A 27,598-nucleotide genomic window follows, 5' to 3' on the forward strand; every position below is an offset into this window, starting at 1 on the left:
AGCTGTCATTATAGAGGTATCTCCCATACATAGAGCTGAGCTGCTGTATCTAAGCTGCCATTATTTAGGTATCTACCATACATAGAGCTGAGCTGCTGTATCTAAGCTGTCATTATAGAGGTATCTACCATACATAGAGCTGCTGTATCTAAGCTGCCATTATAGAGGTATCTACCATACATAGAGCTGAGCTGCTGTATCTAAGCTGTCATTATAGAGGTATCTACCATACATAGAGCTCAGCTGCTGTATCTAAGCTGCCATTATAGAGGTATCTACCATACATAGAGCTGAGCTGCTGTATCTAAGCTGCCATTACAGAGGCATCTACCATACATAGAGCTGAGCTGCTGTATCTAAGCTGCCATTACAGAGGCATCTACCATACATAGAGCTGAGCTGCTGTATCTAAGCTGCCATTACAGAGGCATCTACCATACATAGAGCTGAGCTGCTGTATCTAAGCTGCCATTATAGAGGTATCTACCATACATGGAGCTGAGCTGCTGTATCTAAGCTGTCATTATAGAGGTATCTACCATACATATAGCTGAGCTGCTGTATCTAAGCTGTCATTATAGAGGTATCTACCATACATAGAGCTGAGCTGCTGTATCTAAGCTGTCATTATAGAGGTATCCACCATACATAGAGCTGAGCTGCTGTATCTAAGCTGCCATTATAGAGGTATCTCCCATACATAGAGCTGAGCAGCTGTATCTAAGCTGCCATTATAGAGGTATCTACCATACATAGAGCTGAGCTGCTGTATCTAAGCTGCCATTATAGAGGTATCTACCATACATAGAGTTGAGCTGCTTTATCTAAGCTGTCATTATAGAGGTATCTACCATACATAGAGCTGAGCCGCTGTATCTAAGCTGCCATTATAGAGGTATCTACTATACATAGAGCTGAGCTGCTGTATCTAAGCTGCCATTATAGAGGTATCTACCATACATAGAGCTGCTGTATCTAAGCTGCCATTATAGAGGTATCTCCCATACATAGAGCTGAGCCGCTGTATCTAAGCTGCCATTATAGAGGTATCTACTATACATAGAGCTGAGCTGCTGTATCTAAGCTGCCATTATAGAGGTATCTACCATACACAGAGCTGATCTGCTGTATCTAAGCTGCTATTATGGAGGTATCTACCATACATAGATCTGAGCTGCTGTATCTAAGCTGCTATTATAGAGGTATCTACCATACATAGAGCTGAACTGCTGTATCTAAGCTGCTATTATAGAGGTATCTACCATACATAGAGCTGAACTGCTGTATCTAAGCTGCCATTATAGAGGTATCTACCATACATAGAGCTGAGCTGCTGTATCTAAGCTGCCATTATAGAGGTATCTACCATACACAGAGCTGAGCTGCTGTATCTAAGCTGCTATTATGGAGGTATCTACCATACATAGATCTGAGCTGCTGTATCTAAGCCACCAATATAGAAGTATCTACCATACATAGAGCTGAGCTGCTGTATCTAAGCTGTCAGGGTTGTACGGGTGACTTCTCGGCCGCGCTGTTTGCCCTGGGACACTCCTTTATTTATGTGACAACCTGTTCTGTATAGACTTATGTAAGGGATTTTCTTAAAGGTAAAACACACAAAGGGCGTGACACCGGATCCACCTTGTGCGGCCGCTGAACCTGTGATGTGTCTGATGATAACAATACCCTCCCCGTATCCTGACAATGTATCCTGAGCTGCTGTATCTACCATACATAGAGCTGCTGTATCTAAGCTGCCATTATAGAGGTATCTACCATACATAGAGCTGAGCTGCTGTATCTAAGCTGCCATTATAGAGGTATCTCCCATACATAGAGCTGCTGTATCTAAGCTGCCATTATAGAGGTATCTACCACACATGGAGCTGAGCTGCTGTATCTAAGCTGCCATTATAGAGGTATCTCCCATACATAGAGCTGCTGTATCTAAGCTGCCATTATAGAGGTATCTACCACACATGGAGCTGAGCTGCTGTATCTAAGCTGCCATTATAGAGGTATCTACCATACATAGAGCTGAGCTGCTGTATCTAAGCTGCTATTATGGAGGTATCTCCCATACATTGAGCTGAGCTGCTGTATCTAAGCTGCCATTATAGAGGTATCTCCCATACATAGAGCTGCTGTATCTAAGCTGCCATTATAGAGGTATCTACCACACATGGAGCTGAGCTGCTGTATCTAAGCTGCCATTATAGTGGTATCTACCATACATAGTGCTGAGCTGCTGTATCTAAGCTGCCATTATAGAGGTATCTACCATACATAGAGCTGAGCTGCTGTATCTAAGCCGCCATTATAGAGGTATCTACCATACATAGAGCTGAGCTGCTGTATCTAAGCTGCTATTATGGAGGTATCTCCCATACATAGAGCTGCTGTATCTAAGCTGCTATTATAGAGGTATCTACCATACATAGAGCTGCTGTATCTAAGCTGCCATTATAGAGGTATCTACCATACATAGAGCTGCTGTATCTAAGCTGCCATTATAGAGGTATCTACCATACATAGAGCTGCTGTATCTAAGCTGCCATTATAGAGGTATCTACCATACATAGAGCTGAGCTGCTGTATCTAAGCTGCTATTATAGAGGTATCTACCATACATAGAGCTGAACTGCTGTATCTAAGCTGCCATTATAGAGGTATCTACCATACATAGAGCTGAGCTGCTGTATCTAAGCTGCCATTATAGAGGTATCTACCATACACAGAGCTGAGCTGCTGTATCTAAGCTGCTATTATGGAGGTATCTACCATACATAGATCTGAGCTGCTGTATCTAAGCCACCAATATAGAAGTATCTACCATACATAGAGCTGAGCTGCTGTATCTAAGCTGTCAGGGTTGTACGGGTGACTTCTCGGCCGCGCTGTTTGCCCTGGGACACTCCTTTATTTATGTGACAACCTGTTCTGTATAGACTTATGTAAGGGATTTTCTTAAAGGTAAAACACACAAAGGGCGTGACACCGGATCCACCTTGTGCGGCCGCTGAACCTGTGATGTGTCTGATGATAACAATACCCTCCCCGTATCCTGACAATGTATCCTGAGCTGCTGTATCTAAGCTGCTATTATGGAGGTATCTACCATACATTGAGCTGAGCTGCTGTACCTAAGCTGCCATTATAGAGGTATCTCCCATACATAGAGCTGCTGTATCTAAGCTGCCATTATAGAGGTATCTACCATACATAGAGCTGAGCTGCTGTATCTAAGCTGCCATTATAGAGGTATCTACCATACATAGAGCAGCTGTATCTAAGCTGCCATTATAGAGGTATCTACCACACATGGAGCTGAGCTGCTGTATCTAAGCTGCCATTATAGAGGTATCTACCATACATAGAGCTGAGCTGCTGTATCTAAGCTGCCATTATAGAGGTATCTACCATACATAGAGCTGAGCTGCTGTATCTAAGCTGCTATTATGGAGGTATCTACCATACATAGAGCTGAGCTGCTGTATCTAAGCTGCCATTATAGAGGTATCTACCATACACAGAGCTGAGCTGCTGTATCTAAGCTGCCATTATAGAGGTATCTACCACACATGGAGCTGAGCTGCTGTATCTAAGCTGCCATTATAGAGGTATCTACCATACACAGAGCTGAGCTGCTGTATCTAAGCTGCCATTATAGAGGTATCTACCACACATGGAGCTGAGCTGCTGTATCTAAGCTGCCATTATAGAGGTATCTACCATACATAGAGCTGAGCTGCTGTATCTAAGCTGCCATTATAGAGGTATCTACCATACATAGAGCTGAGCTGCTGTATCTAAGCTGCTATTATGGAGGTATCTACCACACATAGAGCTGAGCTGCTGTATCTAAGTTTCCATTATAGAGGTATCTCCCATACATAGAGCTGCTGTATCTAAGCTGCCATTATAGAGGTATCTACCACACATGGAGCTGAGCTGCTGTATCTAAGCTGCCATTATAGAGGTATCTACCATACATAGAGCTGCTGTATCTAAGCTGCCATTATAGAGGTATCTACCATACATAGAGCTGAGTGCTGTATCTAAGCTGCCATTATAGAGGTATCTACCATACATAGAGCTGCTGTATCTAAGCTGCCATTATAGAGGTATCTGCCATACATAGAGCAGCAGTATCTAAGCTGCCATTATAGAGGTATCTACCATACATAGAGATGAGCTGCTGTATCTAAGCTGCTATTATAGAGGTATCTACCATACATAGAGCTGAGTGCTGTATCTAAGCTGCCATTATAGAGGTATCTACTATACATAGAGCTGAGCTGCTGTATCTAAGCTGTCATTATAGAGGTATCTACCATACATAGAGCTGAGCCGCTGTATCTAAGCTGCCATTATAGAGGTATCTACTATACATAGAGCTGAGCTGCTGTATCTAAGCTGCCATTATAGAGGTATCTACCATACATAGAGCTGCTGTATCTAAGCTGCCATTATATAGGTATCTCCCATACATAGAGCTGAGCTGCTGTATCTAAGCTGCTATTATAGAGGTATCTACCATACATAGAGCTGAACTGCTGTATCTAAGCTGCCATTATAGAGGTATCTACCATACATAGAGCTGAGCTGCTGTATCTAAGCTGCCATTATAGAGGTATCTACCATACATAGATCTGAGCTGCTGTATCTAAGCCACCAATATAGAAGTATCTACCATACATAGAGCTGCTGTATCTAAGCTGCCATTATAGAGGTATCTACCATACATAGAGCTGCTGTATCTAAGCTGCCATTATAGAGGTATCTACCACACATGGAGCTGAGCTGCTGTATCTAAGCTGCCATTATAGAGGTATCTACCATACATAGAGCTGAGCTGCTGTATCTAAGCTGCCATTATAGAGGTATCTACCATACATAGAGCTGAGCTGCTGTATCTAAGCTGCTATTATGGAGGTATCTACCACACATAGAGCTGAGCTGCTGTATCTAAGTTTCCATTATAGAGGTATCTCCGGGGGGCGTGGCCTGATGCCGAACTAGGAGGACGTGCGCCGCGGAGCTCCCGGGACCCGGCACCCTATCACCCTTCCTAGGCAGCCATCCTCCACCTGTACCCCCTCCAGCCTGCTCCCCGGTGCCGCGGGTACCTGACTCCACACTCCGGTGCCGGTATCGCGGAGGTCTCCGGCTCCGGGCGGCCCCCCCGCACTCCAGCTCCTGCAGCTCCCACGTGCCCAGCGCGGCGGCGGGACCGTAGCCGCCCGACATCGCGGCTGCACACCGGAGCGGTGAGGGAAACCCCCCCCCACCTCTGGACATACGGTGCCGCCGACCCACTTGTAGAATCGCGGCAGCGCTCCAGTCAGCCCTGCAGCCTGCCGGAGGCGACATTCTACTGGACTCCCCTGCGCTGCCTGAGGCCTAGGCGCGCAGGGTTAACCTCTCCCTTGCCGGACTGCAGCCAGGAGTAAGGTAGGGAAGTAATTCCCCTGCTGCTGCCCACTTCTCACCTGGGGACCCCAAGCTGTGCAGCCCAGCACTGAGTCCTACATACTCCCAGTGACCCCCTGCCCGGGTTCTGTTTTATATTAACCCTTGCAGTGCCGCTGCAATTTCCCACGTGGGCCCTGATTCTATTTCTGCTAATTACTGGACGCTAGGCTCCTCGATTGTTTATCACTGGCCCCCTCTGCCCAGACGCCATGGGTAACCGGAGGAAGACGGCTAAATTGCTCAAAGCAGCGTCCGGGGTGTCTGCGCCTCCATCGGATGATGAATCCGTCCATGAAGATCCTCCATTCCAGTCCCTGGAACCCCTGGATGCGCAGGAATGCTCCACATCACAAGCCGTTCTAGCACAGATTCAGTCGAACGCTGCCAAAAAGTTGGGGAGATTCTCCCGCACACAGCCCTGCTCTCCTCAGGGGTCCCCAAACTCCTCTCCCTCCCTCTTTGAAGGCTCCCAGAGCCCACCACAGCTTGTAAGCTATGAAGAGGGCGCTGATCCGCCTGACGTGGCCACTGAACTGGACCGCAAATTTGCAGAGGTGCTGGCGGCCATTAACGGATGCCAATCCAAACTGGTCACCAAGGTGGATGAGCTGCGACAGGACTTTGTCCTTTTAAGACACGATGTCCATAAAGCTAAAGAGCGAATCACCGAAACTGAGCGCAGAATATCTGAGGTGGAAGATGTCCAGAGGCCTATGCCGACACAGATAAGAGAGCTTCAGCGCCAAATGTCTGCATCCATCGACAGAGCGGACGACCTCGAAAACCGCCTGCGACGGAACAACGTCAGAGTGGTTGGCCTTCCTGAAAAAGTAGAAGGGTCTGACCCTGTATCCTTTTTTGAAAATTGGCTCAAAAATTTGCTTCCTGCAGATACCTTCTCCCCGTTCTTCACAGTGGAAAGGGCCCATCGTGTGCCATCCCGCCCTGGCCCCCCAGGGGGCAATCCAAGACCCTTCCTGGCCCGGCTGCTGCACTTTAGGGACAGGGACTCTATCCTCAGGGCTGTCCGTACCAAGGGAGAAATCCTCTATGCCAACAGCAGAGTGTCCTTCTACCCTGATTTTTCTGCATCCGTCAGGAAACAACGCGCACAATTCACTGAGGTCCGTGCCCGTCTCCGTGACAAGGGGTATAAATACTCCATGATGTACCCTTCCAAGCTCCGAATTGTGGACGGACAGAAGACTCGATTCTTCACCTGCCCAACCGAAGCACTTCACTGGGCTGATGCAGCTCCACGGGCTCCCGCTGCAAGGCCCGCACCTCCTGAGTGACTGGACTCACATATCCTTTTATCTGATGAGCTATGACATGGCTGGACTTAGTCCTGTATTGATGCTTAGGGGTCCTAAATCATTGCTCTAATTTTCTAATATTGCTTTACATTGGGGCGCACGCCTCGTGTATGGTGCCCCATAACTGATGTGCTATCTCTTCTGGTCAATTTGGCCTGTGCGCCACATATGGCACTTATTTCTCTTTCCCCTCCCCTTCCCCTTCTTTGTACCTACTCCCCCCCCTCCCTTATCCTCTTACCGCTCCCCTCTACATATTACTCTTCCCTTATCCCCTCCTTTGCTCTCTTTAGACATGGCTGCCTAAATACCTCCTGTTTATATATACTCTGAGGGTTAGGGGTCCCGGGACAAATGGTGTAAGTTTGTCTTGAGTTAGGGACCACTGTTCTATTCTTTGATTGTTATTGGGTATAGGTCTGCACTACTGCTGTTAGGGTGTTAGACAGGGGGTTTATATTCTTGGGATTGTTAGTACAGTTCTGGTTATATTTGTTATGCTCACTGTTGTCTGTCTGTCTATGTCTCCGTGGTATGAAAGGATGAATGCTTGGTTGCTCACGTCTCCTTCCTCACACCCCTTTCCCATCCGCTAAGATGTCTTCACTTAAGGTAATGAGTTGGAATGTGAGGGGACTCAACTCCAAATTCAAGAGGGCTCTGATGTTAGACGTCATTAAGCGTCAGGCCCCTCACATTGTATGTATCCAAGAGACACACCTTACGGGTCAGAAGGTCCTCTCTCTGAAGCGGGCCTGGGTGGCTAGAGGTTATCATTCCTCCTACTCTGTCTACGCCAGGGGAGTATCCATACTCATATCCAAGGCGCTTCCCATAGAGGTCATACAGGTAGCACCGGATCACTTTGGCCGGTACGTAGTCATACATTGTGCCTTGTGGGGCTTTACTTTCACTATAGTGTCGGTCTATGTCCCACCTCCCTTTGATCCAGCTGTATTGCACCTAATCTCCAGTAAACTTGCTTCTATGCCTCCTAGTCCAATCCTTTGCATTGGTGACTTCAATGCAGTCCCTAATCCCTCCCTGGATCGCACAAGCGGCCTAGACACAGGCTCGGTCCGTCTGAATGAGTGGCTCACTTCTCTAGACCTCGCCGATGTTTGGCGTAGTAAACATCCTCAAGAGAGAGAATATTCATTCTATTCCTCTGTGCACAAGAGCTTCTCTCGGATTGATCTGGCCTTTGTCTCCCCTGATATGATGCAGCACGTTGATCAAGTATCCTATTGCCCGCGCAGTGCATCTGACCACTCCGCCTTGCTTATCAGTCTCCTTATAGGCCCCCCCAGTGACTCCCGCTTATGGCGCCTGCACCCGGCCTGGCTCCTATCCCCAGCGGTCCAGAGTACTGTTAGGGCAGCGCACAGCGAGTTCTGGGATGTACACTCAACCCATCCTGATCCTCTTCTAGTCTGGGACTCGTACAAGTCCTCAGTGCGGGGAGCATTCATGTCGGGGGTAGCTGGCCATAGGAAGCTATTAAATGCGCAGGAGGAAGGGCTGACGGCCGCACTGGTGACCGCAGAAAAGGAATATCTAGAGAAGCCTACTCCGGGGAATAAAAAGACTTGGGCTCAGGCGCAGAGGAACCATCTAGCTGTAGTGAAGGAGCGCACCAGCAAGCGCCTGCTAGCCAGGGAAGCGTCCATCTTTGAATTCGGAGATAAAAATGGGAAGCTGCTTGCATATCTCTCGCGGGCTGAACGTCCGTGTGCTTCCGTTCCATCTATCCTTGACAGTAGCGGAGCCTTGAACACAGAACCCCGGGCCATAAACATGGTTTTTCACGAATTCTACTCTTCTCTTTACAGCTCCAGATTGTCCGCCTCTTCCGTCGAGATTTCCAGATTCCTTGACAGTCTTCCACTTTGGAGGCTCACACCGGCACAGTCATCGGAGCTTGATGCCCCGCTCTCGGCGGGGGAGGTGGAACTGGCCATCCAATCGTTGCCCCCCGGTAAGACACCTGGACTTGATGGGCTGGGAGGTGAGTGGTATAGGGATAACTGTGAGACTCTGGTCCCCCATCTCCTTAGCCTGTACTCCGATGCGCTCGACAGCGGTTCCCTCCCTGATTCTATGCGAGAGGCCCTTATTGTAGTTCTTCCCAAGCCTGGTAAGGACCCTCTGCATCCCGACTCATACCGTCCAATTTCCCTCCTAAACTCAGATGTTAAAATACTGGCAAAAATTCTGGCAACAAGGCTTAATAAAGTAATATTATCCTTAGTTCACCCAGACCAGACAGGCTTTATGCCAGGGAGGGGAACTGACATAAATATTCAAAGACTACACCTGAATATAGCAGAGGCAGAGAAGTCTTCAGACCCTGGGTTTATACTATCCTTAGATAATTGCAAGGCGTTTGATTCTGTGGAGTGGCCCTATTTGTGGACCCTCTTGCCCAGGCTGGGTATTGGCCCTCGCTTCACAGCAATGGTTAGGTTATTGTATAATGACCCTAGGGCTAGGGTAAGGACCAATCTTAATATCTCACCTACTCTCCCGATGGCCAGGGGCACTAGACAGGGTTGCCCACTATCTCCCCTCCTCTTTGCACTTGCCATTGAGCCCCTCGCTGTGGCGATCCGTCACTCTGATAGCATTAAGGGCATTGCTAGAGGTTCTATCATTGAAAAGGTATCTCTCTATGCTGATGATACACTTGTATACCTTGGGGATGTGGGCCCCTCTCTGGAATCCCTTCTGTCCCTGATAGAATGCTACGGGGGGTTCTCAGGTCTCCGGGTTAACTGGGACAAATCGGCCCTCTTTCCCTTATCAGATATAGGGGTACGCTCCCTTCCCGTCCCAGTCCAGGTGGTGTCCACCTTTAAATATCTGGGAGTCCAGGTGTCACGCAAGGTCCAGGCATATACAGAGTTAAACATCACACCCCTGATAGCTGCAACGGAATCGCGCCTAAAAGCCTGGTCCACTCTCCCCTTGTCCCTATACGGGCGTATTAATATATTCAAAATGATCTTCCTCCCCAAATTTCTATACCTTTTTCATGCTTGTCCTATACTGCTCCCTAAGAGTCTGTTCAAACGCTTAGACGGCATTCTCAGGTCCTTTTACTGGCAGAGTAGTGCCCCGCGGTTCAGTTTAGCGCTGCTTCAGGCTCCCAAGTCTAGGGGTGGACTGGCTGCCCCAGATCTGTATCTTTATTACCTGGCTTCCCAGCTAGTATATGCCCAGTGGTGGATAGATATAGACATGGGTAATGCAGCTACTGCTCTGGCTGGTGCCCTGGTAGGTTCCTACGAGGCCCTTACAAACTTGCTGTACAGGTATAAGTCCCCATCTGATACCCCACTCCCCCTACGTACGGTGGCGGTGTGCTGGCGTAGGGCACAATCCCTGGTAGAGCTAAACAGCTCCCCCCCTCTCTCGCCTAGGACTCCATTGTGGCTCAATCCGTGGCTTTCTCACTTCCTCTCCCTCCCGGGCTGGACAATGTGGGGGGCGGCGGGGGTGAAATTTGTAGGCCAGCTCTTATCCCCGGAAGCAGAGTTACTCAGCTTTAACGAGATAAGGGAGAGACATACTGTACCCAATACGGCCAGCTTCCATTACACGCAACTGCGACATGCATTCAAAGCCCAATTCGGCTCCTTCGGCCTGACAGTGAAATTCTCCAAACTAGAGACTCTGATGAGTACCCCGGACCTCCCTAAACCACTCACTCAGTGCTATGCTCTCCTACAAGAGCAAAAGTCCAGACCGTTTGATAGAGCCTGTGAACGCTGGAGACAGGATATCCCTGACCTGTCGGATGATGACTGGAGGGAGGTCGAACTGTCCTACTTCACATCTGTAGTGAGCGCGAGGGACTTCCTGATCCAATCTAAATTCCTCCATCGAGTATATTTCACCCCTGCTAGACTATTCCGCATGGGAGCAATGCCTAATGATCTTTGCTTTCGCTGTCAGGCTGAAGTCGGATCCTTCCTGCATTGTGTCTGGTCCTGCCCTAGGGTTCTTGTCTTCTGGTCCGAAGTGCTGGAGTTCCTAAATGTACACTTTGAGTTCCCACGATTACTGTCTCCCTCTGTGTGTCTCCTCGGTATCATAAATGAAGTCATCAATGGCCACTATGACAAAATTTTCTTTAGGTTTGTATTATACTACGCCCGAAAAGTGGTGGTGATGACCTGGAAGGACCAGGAGCCCCCTCCATTAAAAAGATGGATATTACTTATTAACAGCGTCATTCCTCACTACCGGTCCCTGTATGTCAACAGGAAGTGTCCCCAGAAGTTTGACCGCATCTGGTCCAGATGGTGCGAGACTCCCCATACTGCCCTATAATCACATGTGATATATACTCCTCTCCAAGATGACGGAGACTGAGCGTGCTGGTGTGTGTGTGTGTGTGTGTGACTGATTGTCTATGTGTCAATAGTTATTTGTGTTGTATCAAGATGTCTGGTTACAATATCTGCTGTCACTTATCGCGGTATATCCCTTAGTTAATATTGGAACGCAATAAGATCCTGTTCGTTACCACGGATGCTATTCAATTATTCTGTATTGTGGGGAAGAAAGTATGTAACAGACAATCTTGTTCTTTGGTTTGTTTATTGCAATTGTTAAAAAAAATTTTTTCAAAAATTTGCAAAAATAAATACTTTTAAAAAAAATAGAGGTATCTCCCATACATAGAGCTGCTGTATCTAAGCTGCCATTATAGAGGTATCTACCACACATGGAGCTGAGCTGCTGTATCTAAGCTGCCATTATAGAGGTATCTACCATACATAGAGCTGAGCTGCTGTATCTAAGCTGCCATTATAGAGGTATCTACCATACATAGAGCTGAGCTGCTGTATCTAAGCTGTCATTATAGAGGTATCTACCATACATAGAGCTGAGCTGCTGTATCTAAGCTGCCATTATAGAGGTATCTACCATACATAGAGCTGAGCTGCTGTATCTAAGCTGCCATTATAGAGGTATCTACCATACATAGAGCTGAGCTGCTGTATCTAAGCTGCCATTATAGAGGTATCTACCATACATAGAGCTGAGCTGCTGTATCTAAGCTGCTATTATGGAGGTATCTACCATACATTGAGCTGAGCTGCTGTATCTAAGCTTCCATTATAGAGGTATCTACCATACATAGTGCTGAGCTGCTGTATCTAAGCTGCCATTATAGAGGTATCTACCATACATAGAGCTGAGCTGCTGTATCTAAGCTGCCATTATAGAGGTATCTACCATACATAGAGCTGAGCTGCTGTATCTAAGCTGCCATTATAGAGGTATCTACCATACATAGAGCTGAGCTGCTGTATCTAAGCTGCTATTATGGAGGTATCTACCATACATAGAGCTGAGCTGCTGTATCTAAGCTGCCATTATAGAGGTATCTACCACACATGGAGCTGAGCTGCTGTATCTAAGCTGCCATTATAGAGGTATCTACCATACATAGTGCTGAGCTGCTGTATCTAAGCTGCCATTATAGAGGTATCTACCATACATAGAGCTGAGCTGCTGTATCTAAGCTGCTATTATGGAGGTATCTACCATACATAGAGCTGAGCTGCTGTATCTAAGCTGCTATTATGGAGGTATCTACCATACATAGAGCTGAGCTGCTGTATCTAAGCTGCTATTATGGAGGTATCTACCATACATTGAGCTGAGCTGCTGTATCTAAGCTGCCATTATAGAGGTATCTCCCATACATAGAGCTGCTGTATCTAAGCTGCCATTATAGAGGTATCTACCATACACAGAGCTGAGCTGCTGTATCTAAGCTGCCATTATAGAGGTATCTACCATACATAGAGCTGAGCTGCTGTATCTAAGCTGCCATTATAGAGGTATCTACCACACATGGAGCTGAGCTGCTGTATCTAAGCTGTCATTATAGGGGTATCTACCATACATAGAGCTGCTGTATCTAAGCTGCCATTATAGAGGCATCTACCATACATAGAGCTGAGCTGCTGTATCTAAGCTGCTATTATGGAGGTATCTACCATACATAGAGCTGAGCTGCTGTATCTAAGCTGCCATTATAGAGGTATATACCATACATAGAGCTGAGCTGCTGTATCTAAGCTGCCATTACAGAGGTATCTACCATACACAGAGCTGAGCTGCTGTATCTAAGCTGCCATTATAGAGGTATATACCATACATAGAGCTGAGCTGCTATATCTAAGCTGTCATTATAGAGGTATCTACCATACATAGATCTGAGCTGCTGTATCTAAGCTGCCATTATAGAGGTATCTACCATACATAGAGCTGAGCTGCTGTATCTAAGCTGCCATTATAGAGGTATCTACCATACATAGAGCTGAGCTGCTTTATCTAAGCTGTCATTATAGAGGTATCTACCATACATAGAGCTGAGCTGCTGTATCTAAGCTGCCATTATAGAGATATCTACCATACATAGAGCTGAGCTGCTGTATCTAAGCTGTCATTATAGGGGTATCTACCATACCTTGAGCTGAGCTGCTGTATCTAAGCTGTCATTATAGAGGTATCTACCATACATAGAGCTGAGCTGCTGTATCTAAGCTGTCATTATAGAGGTATCTACCATACATATAGCTGAGCTGCTGTATCTAAGCTGTCATTATAGAGGTATCTACCATACATAGAGCTGAGCTGCTGTATCTAAGCTGTCATTATAGAGGTATCTACCATACATAGAGCTGAGCTGCTGTATCTAAGCTGTCATTATAGAGGTAATCTACCATACATAGAGCTGAGCTGCTGTATCTAAGCTGCTATTATAGAGGTATCTACCATACATAGAGCTGCTGTATCTAAGCTGCCATTATAGAGGTATCTACCATACATAGAGCTGAGTGCTGTATCTAAGCTGTCATTATAGAGGTATCTACCATACATATAGCTGAGCTGCTGTATCTAAGCTGTCATTATAGAGGTATCTCCCATACATAGAGCTGAGCTGCTGTATCTAAGCTGCCATTATTTAGGTATCTACCATACATAGAGCTGAGCTGCTGTATCTAAGCTGTCATTATAGAGGTATCTACCATACATAGAGCTGCTGTATCTAAGCTGCCATTATAGAGGTATCTACCATACATAGAGCTGAGCTGCTGTATCTAAGCTGTCATTATAGAGGTATCTACCATACATAGAGCTCAGCTGCTGTATCTAAGCTGCCATTATAGAGGTATCTACCATACATAGAGCTGAGCTGCTGTATCTAAGCTGCCATTACAGAGGCATCTACCATACATAGAGCTGAGCTGCTGTATCTAAGCTGCCATTACAGAGGCATCTACCATACATAGAGCTGAGCTGCTGTATCTAAGCTGCCATTACAGAGGCATCTACCATACATAGAGCTGAGCTGCTGTATCTAAGCTGCCATTATAGAGGTATCTACCATACATGGAGCTGAGCTGCTGTATCTAAGCTGTCATTATAGAGGTATCTACCATACATATAGCTGAGCTGCTGTATCTAAGCTGTCATTATAGAGGTATCTACCATACATAGAGCTGAGCTGCTGTATCTAAGCTGTCATTATAGAGGTATCCACCATACATAGAGCTGAGCTGCTGTATCTAAGCTGCCATTATAGAGGTATCTCCCATACATAGAGCTGAGCAGCTGTATCTAAGCTGCCATTATAGAGGTATCTACCATACATAGAGCTGAGCTGCTGTATCTAAGCTGCCATTATAGAGGTATCTACCATACATAGAGTTGAGCTGCTTTATCTAAGCTGTCATTATAGAGGTATCTACCATACATAGAGCTGAGCCGCTGTATCTAAGCTGCCATTATAGAGGTATCTACTATACATAGAGCTGAGCTGCTGTATCTAAGCTGCCATTATAGAGGTATCTACCATACATAGAGCTGCTGTATCTAAGCTGCCATTATAGAGGTATCTCCCATACATAGAGCTGAGCCGCTGTATCTAAGCTGCCATTATAGAGGTATCTACTATACATAGAGCTGAGCTGCTGTATCTAAGCTGCCATTATAGAGGTATCTACCATACACAGAGCTGATCTGCTGTATCTAAGCTGCTATTATGGAGGTATCTACCATACATAGATCTGAGCTGCTGTATCTAAGCTGCTATTATAGAGGTATCTACCATACATAGAGCTGAACTGCTGTATCTAAGCTGCTATTATAGAGGTATCTACCATACATAGAGCTGAACTGCTGTATCTAAGCTGCCATTATAGAGGTATCTACCATACATAGAGCTGAGCTGCTGTATCTAAGCTGCCATTATAGAGGTATCTACCATACACAGAGCTGAGCTGCTGTATCTAAGCTGCTATTATGGAGGTATCTACCATACATAGATCTGAGCTGCTGTATCTAAGCCACCAATATAGAAGTATCTACCATACATAGAGCTGAGCTGCTGTATCTAAGCTGTCAGGGTTGTACGGGTGACTTCTCGGCCGCGCTGTTTGCCCTGGGACACTCCTTTATTTATGTGACAACCTGTTCTGTATAGACTTATGTAAGGGATTTTCTTAAAGGTAAAACACACAAAGGGCGTGACACCGGATCCACCTTGTGCGGCCGCTGAACCTGTGATGTGTCTGATGATAACAATACCCTCCCCGTATCCTGACAATGTATCCTGAGCTGCTGTATCTACCATACATAGAGCTGCTGTATCTAAGCTGCCATTATAGAGGTATCTACCATACATAGAGCTGAGCTGCTGTATCTAAGCTGCCATTATAGAGGTATCTCCCATACATAGAGCTGCTGTATCTAAGCTGCCATTATAGAGGTATCTACCACACATGGAGCTGAGCTGCTGTATCTAAGCTGCCATTATAGAGGTATCTCCCATACATAGAGCTGCTGTATCTAAGCTGCCATTATAGAGGTATCTACCACACATGGAGCTGAGCTGCTGTATCTAAGCTGCCATTATAGAGGTATCTACCATACATAGAGCTGAGCTGCTGTATCTAAGCTGCTATTATGGAGGTATCTCCCATACATTGAGCTGAGCTGCTGTATCTAAGCTGCCATTATAGAGGTATCTCCCATACATAGAGCTGCTGTATCTAAGCTGCCATTATAGAGGTATCTACCACACATGGAGCTGAGCTGCTGTATCTAAGCTGCCATTATAGTGGTATCTACCATACATAGTGCTGAGCTGCTGTATCTAAGCTGCCATTATAGAGGTATCTACCATACATAGAGCTGAGCTGCTGTATCTAAGCCGCCATTATAGAGGTATCTACCATACATAGAGCTGAGCTGCTGTATCTAAGCTGCTATTATGGAGGTATCTCCCATACATAGAGCTGCTGTATCTAAGCTGCTATTATAGAGGTATCTACCACACATGGAGCTGAGCTGCTGTATCTAAGCTGCCATTATAGTGGTATCTACCATACATAGTGCTGAGCTGCTGTATCTAAGCTGCCATTATAGAGTTATCTACCATACATAGAGCTGAGCTGCTGTATCTAAGCTGCTTTTATGGAGGTATCTACCATACATAGAGCGGAGCTGCTGTATCTAAGCTGCTATTATGGAGGTATCTACCATACATTGAGCTGAGCTGCTGTATCTAAGCTGCCATTATAGAGGTATCTACCATACATAGAGCTGAGCTGCTGTATCTAAGCTGCTATTATGGAGGTATCTACCATACATTGAGCTAAGCTGCTGTATCTAAGCTGCTATTATGGAGGTATCTACCATACATTGAGCTGAGCTGCTGTATCTAAGCTGCTATTATGGAGGTATCTACCATACATTGAGCTGAGCTGCTGTATCTAAGCTGCCATTATAGGGGTATCTACCATACATAGAGCTGCTGTATCTAAGCTGCCATTATAGAGGTATCTACCATACATAGAGCTGAGCTGCTGTATCTAAGCTGCTATTATGGAGGTATCTACCATACATAGAGCTGAGCTGCTGTATCTAAGCTGCTATTATGGAGGTATCTACCATACATTGAGCTGAGATGCTGTATCTAAGCTGCCATTATGGAGGTATCTACCATACATTGAGCTGAGATGCTGTATCTAAGCTGCCATTATAGAGGTATCTACCACACATGGAGCTGAGGTGCTGTATCCAAGCTGCCATTATAAAGGTATCTACCATACACAGAGCTGAGCTGCTGTATCCAAGCTGCCATTATAGATGTATCTACCATACATAGAGCTGAGCTGCTGTATCCAAGCTGCCATTATGGAGGTATCTACCAAACATAGAGCTGAGCTGCTGTATCTAAGCTGCCATTATAGAGGTATCTACCATACATTGAGCTGAGCTGCTGTATCTAAGCTGCCATTATAGAGGTATCTACCACACATGGAGCTGAGCTGCTGTATCTAAGCTGCCATTATAGAGGTATCTACCATACATAGAGCTGAGCTGCTGTATCCAAGCTGCCATTATAGAGGTATCTACCATACATAGAGCTGAGCTGCTGTATCCAAGCTGCCATTATGGAGGTATCTACCATACATAGAGCTGAGCTGCTGTATCTAAGCTTCCATTATAGAGGTATCTACCATACATAGAGCTGAGCTGCTGTATCTAAGCTTCCATTATAGAGGTATCTACCACACATGGAGCTGAGCTGGTGTATCTAAGCTGCCATTATGGAGGTATCTACCACACATGGAGCTGAGCTGCTGTATCTAAGCTGCCATTATAGAGGTATGTACCATACATAGAGCTGAGCTGCTGTATCTAAGCTGCCATTATAGAGGTATCTACCACACATGGAGCTGAGCTGCTGTATCTAAGCTGCCATTATAGTGGTATCTACTATATAAATTTATATATGTTGTTATTCAAATCTGTGTTCACTGTTTCATGTCACCTGGTGGTAAGCAGGCTGTCTGATTGTTTGGCACTAGGGATAAGCAGACCTTTAGTTTGGGTTCAGCGGTGTGACCCAGGTGTATTTCTGGATTAGCAGTAGAACAGCCAATCCGGAAAATTGGGGCCGCAAGGGGCGTCAGTTTGCCGGATTGGCGACCTAGGACTTTCTAAGATTTATGGGGGTTATGTCCCAGGGCTGGGTCTTTTTCTGATGATTAGACAGATTTATGAGCGGTGACATAGCAGAGCTGAGAATGCTACAAGACACTGCACAGTCTGCAGACTGTTACTGAATGGCTGAAGAGGAGAGTTAAAGGGGAAGTGTGAACCCTAAAGCCAGCCTTGCTGCCAGCCTGACCTGCCACCAGGGACAGATGTTCAGTCTTCTGTACAGACTCCCTTGCTGGTAGCACCCCAGGCCTCCTCTTCAACATCCGCCGGGACCCAACCAGCCAGGACTGACCCCTACACCCTGCATCCCCCTTCTTGTTTCTAGGAGAGAGAGCAACCATCTAGTGAGTTGCCTCCTGGACCACCACCATTGCCCCACATGTTGTGAGGTCCTGGTAGGGACAATGCGAGCGCTTCACCTCCAGTTCTATAAAGCCGCATGGAAGAGCACAGGGAGCAGCTCAGGTGCCTGCACCCGCACTCGCACTCGCACCCGCACTCGCACTCCGCTCTATTATGGCAGAACCCCACAAACCAATGCGGCAGCCCCCCCTGGCCTATAGTAATCAGCTGCAATACCAGTCACCGCCCAATGTTAGGGGGGGCGCTATTCCTGGGGAAAGGTTTTCTTATCACCGCACATGATATTATTATTATTTCTATTCCACAGAGAATAAATATTATGTCCTGATATTATACAACGTGTCACACTGTTCACTGCATGAGATACAAAGCGATTCAGGGCCACAGCCGCTCCTAGGGCCTGGGGCGTCTCGTAAGGTGCAGGACATGAGAGATGTGTCAGGTATGAGGCTGCACCTGCTCCATCCCCTGCAGCCGTGATACATGTGTGATACGTGTGTATCTAACCCGGTGCAAAGTCCACATATGGCTTGGACCACAATGTGATGTACAGTATAGAAGAGACACAGACACTAACGAGACCCGACATCTGTAATGATGAACCCGAGTCACCAATGTAATCGCACCGCAGCACAGAGAGGGTCCGGCCCACCCCAGGAAAGTACTGTTATAGAGCAAAACAGAATGTTATCTACACAGAAGATCAGTATCTGATAGCAAAGCAGTAAATATGCCTGCTCTATAACATGCTGCCTGCAGATAGGACACTATGTACAATGTGCTCAGCTCCTCCTGCTCTATAACATGCTGCCTGCAGATAGGACACTATGTACAATGTGCTCAGCTCCTCCTGCTCTATAACATGCTGCCTGCAGATAGGACACTATGTACAATCTGCTCAGCTCCTCCTGCTCTATAACATGCTGCCTGCAGATAGGACACTATGTACAATCTGCTCAGCTCCTCCTGCTCTATAACATGCTGCCTGCAGATAGGACACTATGTACAGTCTGCTCAGCTCCTACTGCTCTATAACATGCTGCCTGCAGATAGGACACTATGTACAATGTGCTCAGCTCCTCCTGCTCTATAACCTGCTGCCTGCAGATAGGACACTATGTACAATGTGTTTAGCTCCTCCTGCTCTATAACATGCTGCCTGCAGATAGGACACTATGTACAATGTGTTTAGCTCCTCCTGCTCTATAACATGCTGCCTGCAGATAGGACACTATGTACAATGTGTTTAGCTCCTCCTGCTCTATAACATGCTGCCTGCAGATAGGACACTATGTACAATGTGCTCAGCTCCACCTGCTCTATATCATGCTGCCTGAAGATAGGACACTATGTACAATCTGATCAGTTTCTCCTGCTCTATAACATGCTGCCTGCAGATAGGACACTATGTACAATGTGCTCTGCTCCTCCTGCTCTATAACATGCTGCCTGCAGATAGGACACTATGTACAATGTGCTCAGCTCCACCTGCTCTATAACATGCTGCCTGCAGATAGGACACTATGTACAATCTGCTCAGCTCCTCCTGCTCTATAACATGCTGCCTGCAGATAGGACACTATGTACAATCTGATCAGTTTCTCCTGCTCTATAACATGCTGCCTGAAGATAGGACACTATGTACAATGTGCTCTGCTCCTCCTGCTCTATAACATGCTGCCTGCAGATAGGACACTATGTACAATCTGCTCAGCTCCTCCTGCTCTATAACCTGCTGCCTACAGATAGGACACTGTGTACAATCTGCTCAGCTCCTCCTGCTCTATAACATGCTGCCTGCAGATAGGACACTATGTACAATGTGCTCAGCTCCTCCTGCTCTATAACATGCTGCCTGCAGATACTACACTATGTACAATCTGCTCAGCTCCTCCTGCTCTATAACATGCTGCCTGCAGATAGGACACTATGTACAATCAGCTCAGCTCCTCCTGCTCTATAACATGCTGCCTGCAGATAGGACACTATGTACAATCAGCTCAGCTCCTCCTGCTCTATAACATGCTGCCTGCAGATAGGACACTATGTACAATCTGCTCAGCTCCTCCTGCTCTATAACATGCTGCCTGCAGATAGGACACTATGTACAATCTGCTCAGCTCCTCCTGCTATATAACATGCTGCCTGCAGATAGGACACTATGTACAATCTGCTCAGCTGCTCCTGCTCTATAACATCCTGCCTGCAGATAGGACACTATGTACAATCTGCTCAGATCCTCCTGTTCTATAACATGCTGCCTGCAGATAGGACACTATGTACAATGTGCTCAGCCCCTCCTGCTATATAACATGCTGCCTGCAGATAGGACACTATGTACAATGTGCTCAGCTCCTCCTGCTCTATAACATGCTGCCTGCAGATAGGACACTATGTACAATCTGCTCAGCTCCCCCTGCTCTATAACATGCTGCCTGCAGATAGGACACTATGTACAATCTGCTCAGCTCCTCCTGCCCTATAACATGCTGCTGGCAGATAGAACACTATATACAATCTGCTCATCTCCTCCTGCTTTATAACATGCTGCAAATTTATCACATTACTCTTCCGCCCTGCAATGTTATTCTTCTGTCTATACTTTCCATCTCCTGGAGAGCAATTGCAACAAATTTAGCAACTTTTTAAAAAGTCTTCATAAAATTTCCTAGATTAGCCATAAATAAGCTCAAAAAGTCACACATTTTGACCAGAATTCTGATGAACGCCCCCAATGTGTCCAGAACATATAAAACAATCAGATTTTTAGGCATTAGGGTGATGCCACATTTAGCGTTTTCAGTCCGTTTAAAAACGCATTTACCAAACAGGTTCTAAGCAGCCAAACGCACGGTAAACGGTAAAAACCGCCACATGTCCCCCTGCAGGACCTTCTGCACAGGTAGGTACCTCCTGCTACTGACCTTGTGCTTCCCGTATTCCACCGCTTTATCGTACAGACTGATCCCGGTGATCAGCTTCTCCATCGTGTCCTTCTCCGCCATCTGCCCCACATCAAAGGCGTGAGCGTATCCCTGCTCGGCCAGGCAGCGCGCCGCCAGGCTCCGGTCCCCGTGCAGGTCCTGCTCCATGAGTTGGGAGATCTTCTCCACACACTCCTCCTCCTCCTCCATGCTCAGCTTGTCGTACACGTAGGCCAGGTTCGCCCAGGCGTTCAGATTGTTTGGGTCCTGATTGCAAATATTCATGAAAATCTCTTTGGCTTTTTCCACCTCGTCCAGGTAGAAGGAGAAGACGCCCAACAAGTTCCTGATGCCGCGGTGCTGGAGGCTGGAGTCCACCTCGAGCTGGACCTGGAGCGCCTCCTGCTTCAGCTTAATGTCTCGCCTGCGGAGGGGCGCCGGGGTGCACGACTCAAAGTTCAGGTTCATTTCCAAGTGGAAATAACCCGGGATGTAATCAAACTCGTCTATGAGAGTCTCTATGTCCAGCGCAGACTCTTCCTCCATGGCTGCTCCTCTCGCTCTGCCTGCTCCTCCACTTGTAGGTCTGGTGTGAGTCACCTGTGGCTCGGGAGGAGCGCGGGGCAGGGAGAGGCTCAGAACAATTCCCTCCTCACTCAGGTATTCAAGTCAATCCCACGATTATTGCTACAATAGTTTCCTGCTCTCGTGATACAATTACTACATGGAAACGTGAGAACTGCTCAGACCTGTCAGAAACAGCGAGTACAACACTCCGAGAGGTGGAACAATACTGCCAGTAATTATCACATAAGCAGTGACTTCTGACTGTATATGAGGCTGAATACAGCAGTAAATTGCTCCATTCAAGCTACTCTCTGCCACCACTAGGGGGAGCTACCTTTATATGAGGCTGAATACATCCGTATGCTGGTAAATTACTCCACTCACCTCATAATACTTATAAATATTTATATAAACTGTAAATAAAATAAAATATAAATGTAATCAGAAATATACAATATTTATATCACAGTCACCCCCATGGCTGTAACATTGTCCCTATGACAGCTCCTCCTGCTCCTCCTGCTCCTCCAGCTCCTCCTGCTCCTCCAGCTCCTCCTGCTCCTCCTGCTCCTCCAGCTCCTCCAGCTCCTCCTGCTCCTCCAGCTCCTCCTGCTCCTCCAGCTCCTCCAGCTCCTCCTGCTCCTCCTGCTCCTCCTGCTCCTCCAACTCCTCCTGCTCCTCCAGCTCCTCCTGCTCCTCCAGCTCCTCCTGCTCCTCCAGCTTCTCCTGCTCCTCCTGCTCCTCCAACTCCTCCTGCTCCTCCAGCTCCTCCTGCTCCTCCAGCTCCTCCTGCTCCTCCAGCTCCTCCTGCTCCTCCAGCTCCTCCTGCTCCTCCTGCTCCTCCAGCTCCTCCTGCTCCTCCTGCTCCACCAGCTCCTCCTGCTCCTCCTGCTCCTCCAGCTCCTCCTGCTCCTCCTGCTCCTCCTGCTCCTCCAGCTCCTCCTGCTCCTCCTGCTCCAGTAGTGATATATGACATAATACAGGTAAGTATATATCATCCTTCATCCCAGGACAGATTGTTCCCTGTATATCACAGCCTCCGGCATCGCATTACTACATTATTCCCATTATAGGAATGTAAGGAGAATGTTATATAATGGCCGTCACCGTATACATCCCCGGCCTCATCATCACACGAGGAATGACTGATGGATTGTCAGCGTCTGGAGGAAGGAAGTTACATCACTGCTTCCCGTCTTATGTATATCCCGGGTGATGAGGGTGTAACATGCTGTACCTACAAAGACAACATCTGGCTCACCAGGGCTATTGTTCCCAAGGTACCTACCGTATAGGAATCTAGAAATGATAATTACCAGTCCTGTCTGTACCTTATGTCCTATAGAGACTAAATAGCCAGTGCTCAGCGCCAGTCTGCAGCTGCTAAAGCCGACAATAAGATGTCATGTGTAATACATGGGGCTGTAATATAATCAGAGCAACCACAGTACATAGGACGGAAATGTATCACAAACTGATCCAAAACCAAATCTACTAAAATATCATAAATCTTTACAGCAACAAATACAATAAAACAGACATGTAATAAGCCACAAAGACAAGACACGGCGGAGGGGAGGTCCCTGATCACAAGTCTGAGAAGAATGAATAAATGACGGAAGCTAAAGAACTTTTCCTTCGTTGGATAACGGATCCAGGACAAAACTGACCATAACGATGACATGTAATTTACATTGACGTTAGTGGGATTTTGAACGGATACGTTACACCTCCATTCTTCACTTTTTGGATGGAAGGAGCAAGGAGCGTCGAGAAGGAGCGGAGGAAGGAGCAGGGGGAAGGAGCAGGGGGGAGGAGCGGAGGAAGGAGCAGGGGGGAGGAGCGGTGGGAAGGAGTGGAGGAAGGAGCGGAGGGAAGGAGCTGAGGAAGGAGCAGGGGGAAGGAGCAGAGGAAGGAGCAGGGGGGAGGAGCAGAGGGAAGGAGCACAGGAAGGAGCAGGGGGGAGGAGCGGAGGGAAGGAGCAGAGGAAGGAGCAGAAGGAAGGAGCAGAGGAAGGAGCAGGGGGAAGGAGCGGAGAAAGGAGCAGGGGGAAGGAGCAGGGGGGAGGAGCGGAGGGAAGGAGTGGAGGGAAGGAGTGGAGGAAGGAGCAGGGGGAAGGAGCGGAGGAAGGAGCAGCGGGAAGGAGCAGAGGAAGGAGCGGAGGGAGAGGAGCTGAGGAAGGAGCGGAGGACGGAGCAGGGGGAAGGAGCGGAGGAAGGAGCGGAGGAAGAGGAGCGGAGGAAGGAGCGGAGGAAGGAGCAGGGGGGAGGAGCGGAGGGAAGGAGTGGAGGAAGGAGCAGGGGGAAGGAGCGGAGGAAGGAGCAGGGGGGAGGAGCGGAGGGAAGGAGTGGAGGAAGGAGCAGGGGGAAGGAGCGGAGGAAGGAGCAGGGGGGAGGAGTGGAGGGAAGGAGCGGAGGAAGGAGCACAGGAAGGAGCGGAGGGAAGGAGCACAGGAAAGAGCGGAGGGAAGGAGCAGAAGAAGGAGCGGAGGGAAGGAGCGGATTGGAGGAGCGGAGGGAAGGAGCGGATTGGAGGAGCGGATTGGAGGAGCGGATTGGAGGAGCGGAGGTGTGAATTTGGGACTGACATGTCCTGACATTGATGTTTTTATTGCATTAGTTGCTGTGATGTTGATAAATAAAGATTTATGGTATTTTAGTAAATTTGATGTTTTGTATCCCGTGTCTTCTGGTTGCTCTGATTATTTAGTTGCAGTATAGGGATGGTGACCTTAGAACAAAGGGGCTGTTATTATTGGTATTACAGGAAATCAATGGCCAGGATGAAGGATTGTAAACCCAGCACTGACAGACTGGTGTGCACCCCCTCTGGGAGGATCTGCTCTACTTATAGCTTCTTATTTCCTGGGTTTCCTTAGGAAAAAAGGCTCTTAGAATTATGCAAATAAGCCTAAGGGGCTCTGGGCTCCATAGGTGTTTATGTAGACTAAAGCCCCTCAGGCTCATTTGCATAATTTTTAAAGACTTTCATTCGGAAAACAACGGCGCAAGAAGATTTAAGAAAAGTAGATCCTGCCAGAGGGGGAGCACACCAGTAGGTCAGTGCCTGGCTTACAATCCTTCATCCTGGTGGTAGGTGTCCTTTGAATTTATATAAAACAAAAAAATTCAGGTCTATGTGAGCGCATGTGTCGCCTCCCTCCATTCAGGTCTATGTGAGCGCATGAGCCACCACCCTCCATTCAGGTCTATGTGAGCGCATGTGTCGCCACCCTCCATTCAGGTCTATGGGAGCGCATGTGACGCCACCCTCCATTCAGGTCTATGTGAGCGCATGTGCTGCCACCCTCCATTCAGGTCTATGTGAGCGCATGTGTCGCCACCCTCCATTCAGGTCTATGTGAGCGCATGTGCCGCCACCCTCCATTCAGGTCTATGTGAGCGCATGTGCCGCCACCCTCCATTCAGGTCTATGTGAGCGCATGTGCCGCCACCCTCCAATCAGGTCTATGTGAGCGCATGTGCCCTCACCCTCCATTCAGGTCTATGGGAGTGCATGTGCCGCCACCCTCCATTCAGGTTTATGTGAGCGCATGTGCCGCCACCCTCCATTCAGGTCTATGTGAGTGCATGTGCCTCCACCCTCCATTCAGGTCTATGTGAGCACATGTGCCGCCACCCTCCAATCAGGTCTATGTGAGCGCATGTGCCGCCACCCTCCATTCAGGTCTATGTGAGCGCATGTGCCGCCACCCTCCATTCAGGTCTATGTGAGCGCATGTGCCGCCACCGACCATTCAGGTCTATGTGAGCGCATGTGCAGCCACCCTCCATTCAGGTCTATGGGAGTGCATATGTCGCCTCCCTCCATTCAGGTCTATGTGAGCGCATGTGCCGCCACCCTCCATTCAGGTCTATGTGAGCGCATGTGCCGCCACCCTCCATTCAGGTCTATGTGAGCGCATGTGCCGCCACCCTCCATTCAGGTCTATGTGAGCGCATGTGCAGCCACCCTCCATTCAGGTCTATGGGAGTGCATGTGCCGCCACCCTCCATTCAGGTGTATGGGAGTGCATGTGCCGCCACCCTCCATTCAGGTCTATGTGAGCGCATGTGCCGCCACCCTCCATTCAAGTCTATGGAAGCGCATGTGCCGCCACCCTCCATTCAGGTCTATGGGAGCGCATGTGCCGCCACCCTCCATTCAAGTCTATGGGAGTGCATGTGCCGCCACCCTCCATTCAGGTCTATGGGAGTGCATGTGCCGCCACCCTCCATTCAGGTCTATGTGAGCGCATGTGCCGCCACCCTCCATTCAGGTCTATGGGAGCGCATGTGCCGCCACCCTCCATTCAGGTCTATGGAAGCGCATGTGCCGCCACCCTCCATTCAGGTCTATGGAAGCGCATGTGCCGCCACCCTCCATTCAGGTCTATGTGAGCGCATGTACCGCCACCCTCCATTCAGGTCTATGGAAGCGCATGTGCCGCCACCCTCCATTCAGGTCTATGTGAGCGCATGTACCTCCACCCTCCATTCAGGTCTATGTGAGCGCATGTGCAGCCACCGTCCATTCAGGTCTATGTGAGTGCATGTGCCGCCACCCTCCAATCAGGTCTATGTGAGCGCATGTGTCGTCACCCTCCATTCAGGTCTATGTGAGCGCATGTGCCGCCACCCTCCATTCAGGTCTATGGGAGTGCATGTGCCGCCACCCTCCATTCAGGTCTATGTGAGCGCATGTGCCGCCACCCTCCATTCAGGTCTATGGAAGTGCATGTGCCGCCACCCTCCATTCAGGTCTATGGGAACGCATGTGCCGCCACCCTCCATTCTGGTCTATGGGAGTGCATGTGCCGCCACCCTCCATTCAGGTCTATGGGAGTGCATGTGCCGCCACCCTCCATTCAGGTCTATAGAAGCGCATGTGCCGCCACCCTCCATTCAGGTCTATGAAAGCGCATGTGCCGCCACCCTCCATTCAGGTCTATGTGAGCGCATGTGCCGCCACCCTCCATTCAGGTCTATGTGAGCGCATGTGCCGCCACCCTCCATTCAGGTCTATGTGAGCGCATGTGCCGCCACCCTCCATTCAGTTCTATGGAAGCGCATGTGCCGCCACCCTCCATTCAGGTCTATGTGAGCGCATGTGCCGCCACCCTCCATTCAGGTCTATGGAAGCGCATGTGCAGCCACCCTCCATTCAGTTCTATGTGAGCGCATGTGCCGCCACCCTCCATTAAGGTCTATGTGAGCGCTTGTGCCACCACCCTCCATTCAGGACTATGTGAGCGCATGTGTCGCCACCCTCCATTCAGGTCTATGTGAGCGCATGAGCCACCACCCTCCATTCAGGTCTATGTGAGCGCATGTGTCGCCACCCTCCATTCAGGTCTTTGTGAGCGCATGTGCCGCCACCCTCCATTCAGGTCTATGTGAGCGCATTTGCCGCCACCCTCCATTCAGGTCTATGTGAACGCATGTGCCGCCACCCTCCATTCAGGTCTATGGAAGCGCATGTGCAGCCACCCTCCATTCAGTTCTATGTGAGCGCATGTGCCGTCACCCTCCATTCCGGTCTATGTGAGCGCATGTGCCACCACCCTCCATTCAGGTCTATGTGAGCGCATGTGTCGCCACCCTCCATTCAGGACTATGTGAGCGCATGTGCCGCCACCGTCCATTCAGGTCTATGGGAGTGCATGTGCCGCCACCGTCCATTCAGGTTTATGGAAGCGCATGTGCCGCCACCGTCCATTCAGGTTTATGGAAGCGCATGTGCCGCCACCGTCCATTCAGGTCTACGTGAGCGCATGTGCCGCCACCCTCCATTCAGGTCTATGTGAGCGCATGTGCAGCCACCGTCCATTCAGGTCTATGGGAGTGCATGTGTCGCCTCCCTCCATTCAGGTCTATGTGAGCGCATGTGCCACCACCCTCCATTCAGGTCTAT

The 27,598-nt window shown here is 48.3% G+C and overlaps 1 protein-coding gene across 1 annotated transcript in view; it reads right to left on the minus strand.

The window, feature by feature from the left end:
• TTC22 (tetratricopeptide repeat domain 22) overlaps window positions 1–21,864 on the minus strand; it is a 49,144-nt gene extending 27,280 nt beyond the window's left edge. Inside the window, exon 1 of the mRNA XM_072128853.1 lies at window positions 21,119–21,864. Within this exon, the coding sequence (XP_071984954.1) occupies window positions 21,119–21,664 (546 nt within the window). The 5' untranslated portion in view covers window positions 21,665–21,864. The remainder of the gene's footprint in view (window positions 1–21,118) is intronic.
• Between the last annotated feature and the right edge of the window lie 5,734 nt (window positions 21,865–27,598).

Source organism: Engystomops pustulosus, chromosome 10 (assembly GCF_040894005.1).
Source record: "Engystomops pustulosus chromosome 10, aEngPut4.maternal, whole genome shotgun sequence".
NCBI classification, from domain to species: Eukaryota; Metazoa; Chordata; class Amphibia; order Anura; family Leptodactylidae; genus Engystomops; species Engystomops pustulosus.